The sequence below is a fragment of the Bidens hawaiensis genome, unplaced genomic scaffold, assembly GCF_021521415.1.
Source record: "Bidens hawaiensis isolate Kalapana, Puna unplaced genomic scaffold, B.hawaiensis_p1.1 tig00003506_1, whole genome shotgun sequence".
Classification (NCBI taxonomy): domain Eukaryota; kingdom Viridiplantae; phylum Streptophyta; class Magnoliopsida; order Asterales; family Asteraceae; genus Bidens; species Bidens hawaiensis.
The window spans coordinates 1656773-1666344 of NW_027491197.1; the positions used below are offsets into that span (position 1 = coordinate 1656773).

The 9572-nt window shown below is 36.0% G+C and overlaps 1 protein-coding gene across 1 annotated transcript; it reads right to left on the reverse strand.

The window, feature by feature from the left end:
• Positions 1-2524: 2524 nt before the first annotated feature.
• On the reverse strand, positions 2525-8816 carry LOC143623596 (putative inactive ATP-dependent zinc metalloprotease FTSHI 5, chloroplastic). Its single transcript, XM_077094459.1, has 19 exons — positions 7936-8816; positions 6931-7402; positions 6635-6835; positions 6260-6550; positions 5934-6182; positions 5763-5852; positions 5551-5682; positions 5302-5475; positions 5083-5204; positions 4793-4994; positions 4590-4718; positions 4322-4504; positions 4129-4248; positions 3863-4048; positions 3700-3774; positions 3552-3611; positions 3371-3478; positions 3110-3190; positions 2525-2885 (listed from the first exon to the last, which is right to left on the reverse strand). Exons 1-19 carry the CDS (start codon positions 8814-8816, stop codon positions 2817-2819), a joined length of 3825 nt encoding a protein of 1274 aa, XP_076950574.1. The 3' UTR covers positions 2525-2816.
• Between the last annotated feature and the right edge of the window lie 756 nt (positions 8817-9572).

Sequence of the window (9572 nt, forward strand, 5' to 3'; positions counted from 1 at the left end):
CAATGAAAACATTTGTGACGATTTAAAATTCTTTAGACTTATGTTACAAGATGTCTTCAAAAGTGGTAAAAGAAGACATCTTGAATATAAGAACTATTGCAAGTGGGTTGAAAGAAAGTATTTGGGGCCGAATTGGGACGTTCCAACCCGTTGGAACTCAACTTGTCATATGCTAAAGTGTGCTTTTGCCCAACGCCAAACTTTAAAAGCTTTTCATAACAATCTTGTTGAAGAACGCGAGGCCGATATGTTTCCGGAAAGTGTTTGGGTCCAAGTCGGTTATTTGTTGGAGTATCTTGACGTGTTCAAAAAGTCAACAACAAAATTATCGGGAGTCTATTACCCTACTAGTTGTTGGGTTTTGCAAGAATTGTACTATATGTCTTGTGTTTTTAAAAGCTTTGCGGATAAGAACAAACTCTTCAAGAATATTGTTGCGGTGATAAAGGAAAAGTTCATAAAATATTTTGAAAACATACCGCCGATCTTTACTTGTGCCGCCGCATTAAACCCCTATTGGAATGTTAATGGGGTTGAGACAACGATTGAGAAAATATTCGACAACTTAGGTATGCACGAGATCGACCCGAATTGTCGACGGAAGCGAAGGAAAAGTTCAACAAAAACCTTCAAGACCTTTATGACCATTATTTTCAAATGTATGGTCCAAGAACGAGATCGTCTTTTGTGAAAAAAACAACAACTAGTAGGCCGTGTAATGACCCACTTATAAACTTGATGAATGGGATTCGTGAATCGGCATCTAAGAGGCAAAGAGGAAACACACAAACTAGCGAACTTGGTCGATATAGTGGAGCAAACTATGTTGAGGGCGCAACGGTCGACGAAATTCGCAATATTGATTTGTTGGCTTGGTGGAAAGGTAAACAAAACGAATTTCCCATTCTATCCGCCATGGCTCGTGATTTGCTTGCCGTAAAGCCTCAATGGTTGCTTCCGAATCGGTTTTTTCTCTTAGTGAGAGGGTGCTATCTATGCGAAGAACAAAATTAACTCCCGAGTCTCTAGAGGTTTGCATTTGCCTAAAGGACCATTTGGATGCGGTGGATCGTGTACAACACAAGGCGAACTTTGAAGACGAAATACCAATAGAGCGTCATATTCATGATGAGGAGGCAGAGGACGGGGTTTCTCCGATAACGAAGACGAGGGTGAAGACGAGAATGAAGACGAAGAAGAGTTGTAATTTGTGTTTTTTATTTGTTTTAGTAAAATTATTTGTAACTTGTTCAACTAATATTTAGTTTTGATTTGTTTAATTATAATTACTTTTGTTACTCATGATTAATTTTTTGTTACTTTTTTAATAACGACGAACATTTTATTTATTTAAACAATAACTATTACAAACATTATTAAAACATAAACGATACTAAACATAACAACTAAAACTTAAAAAACAAAGTCCGTCGTTTTAATTTGGGAATACTTATTTTTGGGTTGTAGAGCCGGACGATTCTCCCACTTCCGCTTTTTTAGCATCCAAACTTCTTTTCTCTCGACAATACTTATTCGTATGTTTTCGTAATGTCGAGTTGGACCCTGCTTTAAGAAACTTCGAGCAATATTTGCAACGTGCCATCTCATGTGAGTCGGTCATTAGACACAAAGCGTAATGAACCCAAACATCGGGGCATCTTGTTGTTTCGATCACCATAACAACGTCGTCATTAGTTGCCATTTGTTGTCGGTTTAAGCTTAATTGTGTTTTGGAGTGTGTTTTATAGTTTTGGAAGTGGTTTAACAAGTACACACTCATACATTGATATTTATAGGATGAAAAATGGCTAAATATAGTAATAAAACCGGTTCCAACGGTCAAAAACGGCTATATAGCCGTTGGAACCGGTTTCTAACGGCTATATTGTTTGAATTTAAAAAAAAAACCGGTGGAACCGGTTTTTACGTAATAACCGGTCCGGTTCCAACCCTACCCGGTTCCTAAAAGTTTGCATTTCTGGGCATCGGTTCGGGTCGGGAACCGAACCGGTTCCTGACTGGAACCGGTGTCATTTTCTACCCGGTTTGAAAAAAACCGGTTCCGAACCGGTTCGGGTTTTCAAGGTGAACCCGATTTGTGCACGTCTAAGTATGAGATGAAACACACTTTTATACTAACGCACCATCCATGACATTGTTCTTATGATTCTATTAACGGTTAATAATAAAGAATGACATACTTCTTTTGGTAGATATTTATTTTCCTAGGCTTCCATGTAGTCAGTCACACATCTTGAAATTACTCCCACTTAAGTAATAAATATCAACTATAAAGTTCTCCTCGCATCCATACCCAAAGTGCTCAAAATGTGTTAGAAGCAAACATTTCTAACGCCCAAGTATCTCTATAGAACGAAGTGGGTTCAGCTCAAGATACCGATATGGTTAGTCACTTGGTTGTTAACTAATTAGAATAATATAAAGCATCGGCAAAACCTTTTAACATACCAACAGAACATGACTTTTCAGTAATCATATATTGACTACCAAAACGTTTGGACTGTTAGTAATAGGTTTATGAGAATAAATATGAGATAAGGCCCAAAAGAACTATCAAATTATTCTAGTAAAATCTGTATAAACATCAGATGAGAAGGAAAAATGAATGCCTCTTCTCGTTCTCGATCTCCTACACCTCTGTACCATACAACTATGCTAGAGACCATATTATAATATACATTTGACATCACAAACAACAAATTGTTCGATTAACCGGTAAAAAAGGTAAATGACAAAAGCCTTACATTAAAAGCAAGCCTACTCTCATGTGTCTTCATGGAGTGATTTCAATCATTCTAGTTTGCTGCAGATAAAAGGGCACTTTGCGGTCCATTCCCATCTTCAAGCAAGTTCCCAAACACAGGCTGCCATGAAAATTGTAGAAAATAAACACAAGTTCTACATTGTAGTTCAGTATAAGAACAAATATACTATTTCATATTCTGATAATTTGATATAAATGATCATAAAAAATAAAATAAAAAAAGCAACTGAAATTTCCACTGCATGTTGTTTAGGATAGCACTTTAACTTAGCCTACAAATTAAAGTATCCAATAAAATCTTTCCACACTTGTAGAGCACCGTACCTGTTCATTATTAAATTTCCCAAGGTAAAATGGCTCCTTCTCTCGTACCCCACCATTGGTTGAAATGATCCTTTCAAGGTCCTGACATGAAGATAAAATTAATCATGTTTACTAATCATAATACTAGGTTAGATAGCGTATTGACTGAGGTCAAAGGCAACGAAAAAACTTAAATTTACACAAAACTCAATTAGATTACAGTTTTTATAGTGGGATGATATTAGGCTTCACACAAATACATATCAAGTGGAAACTGTTTACCTTCCCTTTCAAGATCTCAAACTCAAGCAATTCCTCAACAACCTTTTCAAGAACAACTCGGTTACTCCAAAGAATCGATTTTGCTTTTTCATAAGCTAAATCATATATCTGCACATAGCAGTACACCACGTGTTAACTTTCAAGCCTAACATTACTTATTCATTCATAAACGAAAGCTGACCTTTTCTACTTTAGCTGCCATCTCAAACTCAAAATTGTCCCCCATGCTTAAAGCAGTCACCTTAGCATGTTCAGAAAACATAATATCAATTAAAGAAAAATAAATATAGGTGCAAATCCCTGATATTTTAAAACATGTAAATACTTACCGCAGTGCCATGGTGATAAATGACTTGGCTGTCATCAGGTCCCCACCCATACTGAATCACCATCCTTGTAGCTATCTGTTTTCATTAAGCATATTGTCAGGCTACTTATTTACAGACAGAAATCAGATATATACATACCAATGATAAATAAAATAATAAATACCTCTTGTGCTTGCTTCAACTCAGAAGAAGAAAGAATATTTTCTTCTCCAAATGGAAGTAACATTTGGGATGCAACATATGACCCAAAGCAGAATACAAGCTTCTTTTCAAGGTATGATCTTGATTCAACATTTCCAATCCTGGAGCCTTCTGTTTTAGCCTTTGTGATCTTTGTACACCCGATTCCCTGCAACCAAACAAGAATTTACTAAAATACAAATGCTGAGATAATTGCAAAAACCTAAAAATAAAAAACATATTTAATACCTGCCAAGATAAAGGCTCTAACCATAAGTTATCAACCACGTCATAGTTTGGTAAAAGAGTCGCCATAAGTCCACGTCCCGCAACCCACACGGCATGTGGAAACTTAGTCTCTCTCGTCCACTGTTATTAATATTTAATATTAATATTTAAACTAAATATCAATCTTAATTAAAAGCAGTAGCAATATACTTACATCAAGTGGAACGTTTAGATATTCAATCCCATTGGTTATCTGACCATATGGCTCCATCAAATCAACCACATTTTGCAAATCCTCTCTGGTCAAAGTCAAACCGAGATGGTCAACCAGCATTTTGCCCATTGCCTTCGCAAGTGCTGTCTTCCTCAGCCATGAGGGAATACTATTGCTGAATGTCTGTGCAATAATTGGATTTAAGTATACAATTTATTAAACTTAATTGACAAATAAACATACAGACAAAAATATAAATATTCCATACCGCAATCAAGCTAGTATATCCCAAAAGTTCATCCTTGTCAAGAACCTTGGTCCTGAAAGCACTACCTTCTAAAGCCACAGGAACAAATTTGAGTTCTACAGGGCGTAAAAGAGCCGTTTTTTCAGCCACCTGAAACAAATAAGATAGTAAGTAATTAAAACTAAAAGAATAATAGTATAATTAATGGAAATGTGATATGGTACCTTTTGCCAATCAACAAAATCAATTAGGTCGGGATCCATAGTTTCTTTTGCAGCATTTTGAAGTATTCTCTCTCTTTCAGCTTGTGTCGGTAGCTGAAGATGGAATATTCTGTCCATCCTACCTGGACGTTGTAAAGCCTCATCAATTTTTTTTAAGCTTCGAGTTGTAGCCATCAAAACGACCCCATCCTGTTTTTCAAACCTGCATAAAAGATTGATGGCATGAACATATGTAATAAAGTGTGACAGCATTCACGTATATCAATTAATAGAAGAGAAGCATGAGTTACCCATCAAGTTCCACAAGAAGTTGATTAATAAAAGCCTCATGATCCTGTTTTTTAGTATGTATAAAGTTCCCTCGTTTACCAGCAAACTGATCAAAATCTTCCACAAATATGATCACAGGCGCCTAAACATAAGGATCACATAGGTTCATATTCTTCAGTGATCGTTGTAAAATAAAAACATAGTAATCTACGTGAAAATATGATGGCAGTGAGTATAACCAGATCTCGAGCTGTTTGGAACAATTCTCTAACATTGGATGCACTCTGACCCACCCATAAGCCCGCCTCTAACTGTTGAGCCTTAACCTCAACAAGTGGAACCTTGGCCTCTGCAGCTATAGCCATGGCTAGTGCAGTCTTACCAGTTCCTCTCTCACCTACAATTAGAACTCCCTGCAATTAACTAGAATAAATATCATACAAGTTTATATATAGTATATGTTATGATGGTTTTGAAAAACAACATACCCGAGGGGCACGAGCACCGATTTCTTGGAATGCGCGAGGATTTTGTAAAAACGCAATAACTTCATTAATTTCTTCTCTCATGAACTCAACGCTGGCAAAATCTTTCAAACGGATAGGTGGATTTTTCACTCTCTAAAGATAGATAAATTATGTTAATCCAACAAAAAAAAAATTAATATAGCTTTCATGTGTTTTTGAGTTCAAATATAAACCTTCATCTTATCAAACGCATGTGTGATAGGATCAACACCTTCCTTCTTCTTAGCTTTTGCCCCCTGCAACATAGCCCGGAAGATGTATTTCTGCATAGCAACAATAACATTATAAAGCAATTAATGAACATGTGTTAAATGCAAAAAAGCTTCTAGAAGAAGGAGTCATACCAGCCTTTTAAACTTTCTCACGTTTGGATTTTTTCGTCTCACATTCAATCCAGGAAGCTTTGGAGTTCGTTTTTTCAAAAAATTAAATATGTGGGATAAAATGTACCAATATATTATAGCCCTAACTCCAAACATAAAATACCAATTGAATTCCTCATCCTCCTTTTGGGAATTAATAGTCTCTTCTGCCACTGACTTCCAATTTAAATATTGCTTCATGACCGGAGTCCTACTCAATTTTATCCTCACCTGTAAACAAAGTTCACGACAACATAACATATCATAAATAAATTTAACTAAAATGACATAATCATTATGATATTTACCCGGGAAGGAATAATAAGTTCTAGAACCGGACACACGGTTAGCACCAAAATGTCTCGGTTTATATTTTTGACCCAGTTAAAGACCCAATCAACAACAGCCACATCTCTAGCATTCCATAATCCAAATAGCAACTGCCGGGAAAGGCGAACTGGCAAAAGGAACTGTTGTTTGATATCTAACTCTGAGAATGGGATCCACATTAACTGAACAAAAGTTGGAACATTTGAAGCAAGCATCTTTAAATACAACCCATCAACTCCTCCAAAATCTTCAAACATCCTATCAAATTCCTGAAATAAGCATTTTTTTAATATCTGTTTGGTGGAAATTTTGGCTTATTTACTTATAGATGCATATATTAGTCTTCGAATAACCTTCAAATCGACATAATACTCTTTGTCATCACCCTTGAGTGTAATAAACATTGCAGCCCAATCATGTCTGATTCTTGCATTTTCTAGAAGCTTTCGGGACACAGCATAAGGAACAGCTATAGGTTCCATTTCCCACCTATTTCTTCCTTCATTAAACCAAGTTTTTGACAATACTCTATCACGGTCCAAAAGAATTTTTTCCTACAAAGACCAACAAAATTGATTAAATATTGATGGTAAAAATATTTCTAAACTATATTATTATGTGTCAATTATTTTTAACTGGAAATATTTACCTGTCTCTCAGCAACATACTTTTTACCAAACTCAACGTCTTCTAACAATTTTTCTTTAAGATCTTTTTTAGTGTCTTCACGCCATTTTTTCCATCCATGAAATAAATATGAGCGGGCAGCCTTTGGAACCACAACCTCTTTTTCTCCAAACGTCCATTTACTTTCAACTTCCGGGTAACCCTTCAAGATTTCACCAACTGGGCTGTTTAAAATAACATATTTTTCATCACCAAACTTTTTCATATTTTTCCTAATATTAGCTTCTAGATTCTTCTGCATTTCTCTTGATTCTGCAAGTGCTTGCTTCACGCGTTGACTGAATTCAATGGACTTTTGATCAAATGGAAATTCAATATCATCATTTTCTACCACATTTGGAAGAATCATTTGCTCCCATAATTGTTTTTGTGCAGTTTGCAGTTGTTCTTTAATTTCAGATTTAGAAAGCTTGGTTACAGAGCTTTGAGGCATCCTGCAAATACATTGTAAGCAAAATCTTAAGCACCAAAAACATATCTTCTATCTTCTATATTCTTCTAAATAAAAATAATGAGGACACGAGTCAGCTTCGCACGCCACCTAAAAGTTGATTTTCCAGCCTCTCTCTCCTATTAAATATTGGATGTCACGTGTCGACTTTTGGTGAAGTCTAGGTTTTAATTTCTTGCTTCTCTGTCCTATTATATACTAATGATTTTCTTTAATTTGGCAAATAATATGATTCCATCATAAGCCCCATTCTTGATGTTTTTTTCTCAAAATGTCTTTTAAGAAATATATGATATCTTATTTAGTATAAATATTTTTAAAAATAATTGATTTAACTAATACACAGGTGTCTAGCCTAGCATGTATATATACACACAAACACATACACACCCCGGCACATATCGTAAATGGATGAAAATAAGTAAACAAATGCATTACGTACATTCAGAAACTAGACAAGACATATTCCAAAATGAAGGTTAACCGTCATTAAAATACCAATTACAAAACGCTTACCTGTTATTTGCCTTCTGCTTCATTTCCTTAACAAAATTCTCAACAAGCACGGAGCTTTCCCGTTCTATGAAACAAAGCTCCCGAACACCAATACTCAAAGCCATAGTCTCCTTAATCTCCATTTGATCCTCAACCTCGTCAACTTCCTCCGAAACGACCATAAACTCCTTCTCTTTGTTACTAATGACCTCATCCAACTCCACCACAGCCCGGTCCTTACCCTTCTTGTCCAAAACCCTATCTCTCTGCTTCTTAAACCTCACCACGGAATCAAAAACCTCAATGTACTTCCGATCCAAAACCGCTTTCGTTTCCCTCAAAACACTCAACTCTTGATAAAGGTTACTCATAATCTCATCCTGTAACTCCTTCTTAACCGATTTCACATCTTTCAATACCGAATTCACATCATTCAAGTCCCCGTTATTATCCGCCCGAACTTCCTCGATAACCCTAACTAACTTGGAAACAGTCTCTAACAACCTCCTAGTGTAATCCGAATACTCATGATCCTTATACCTAACTCGTTGATTGCTTTTGCCTCTTTTGTCTTTCAAAACCTCGGTTATAACGGGTGCAGCAATTGCTGGGTTTTGGTGAAACCCTAGAGTTGGGGATAACCCAATTGCAATCCATAGAAGTGTAATTGCAATTGGTTTTGAAATATGTTTGATTACATGAGGTAACAGTGCCTTATCCTGAGGCTTCTGTAGGGAATTAAGGCCGGAAGTGGTACTGGCAGGCAGTTTTAAGGGTTTATTGATGTGTGATGAGTTAACCGTGAAAGATGTGTAAAATTGACGGCGGTGATTAGCAGATGTTTTAATTGGAAACGAAGAGAAATTGAAGGTGGATTGGGAGGCAATGTGTGTAGAAATCATGATTTGATTATTATTATTCAGAAAGGGTTTATGGTTGGCAATGGCATTGCAGATAGATACAGAGGGTGTGAGTGAGATAAGGGAGAAAGCAGAGCATAGGTTTGTTGAAACCCACCCGAATCTACAGGACCGATTATGTTTGTTTCGTTAAAATAGAGTTAATTGCACCGTTAGTCTTAACATCTAATCATTACACACCTATCACCGTGTTAGCAACACGAGTTTCATTCAACTGAGAAGAAGGAAAGGAAAATGAGGGCTGGAAAAAATATGTTGTGTTTCCGAGTTTCATTTAAGAAAAGAAAATTTAAAAGATGTGGTCCCGAGTTTCATTTAAAGAAAGAAAAGGAGGGAGAGAAGAGAAATTGATGAGTAAAATAAAAGAATTTGCATCTTTCCAAATTGAAAAGATTATGGAGGAAAATAAGTTGAAGAGAAAGAGGAGATACCAAAAGAAAAGATAAGAAAATAAAATTTTCTTTTTCTTGCCTTTCTTTTCTTAAATGAACTCGGGAACACAGCGTAAGAGTTACTTGGTCTAACAATTACAATTTATCTTAACTAGTTAATATCTTCGGCACGGGCTGATGGTGTAATTTGTAAAAGACAAATTCGTCAACGCCCAAGTACAATGAATTAACATATTAAAAGAGAAAAATCGTGTATTGCCTTGGAGAAATAACAAAATTCGATTGTTATGGGGTTATGGCACCGAAACTAAACAAAAAAATAAATTTATTAACAAAACCCGTGACG

Bases quoted from the DNA above. Each gene is read 5' to 3' on its own strand.
- LOC143623596 (XM_077094459.1), bottom strand. From the start codon at position 8,816: ATGATTTCTACACACATTGCCTCCCAATCCACCTTCAATTTCTCTTCG. The intron at 4,719-4,792 runs GTACCATATCAC...TATTTGTTTCAG, and splicing joins ATTTTGTTGATTGGCAAAAG to GTGGCTGAAAAAACGGCTCT. The intron at 4,249-4,321 runs GTAAGTATATTG...TATTAATAACAG, and splicing joins ATCTAAACGTTCCACTTGAT to TGGACGAGAGAGACTAAGTT.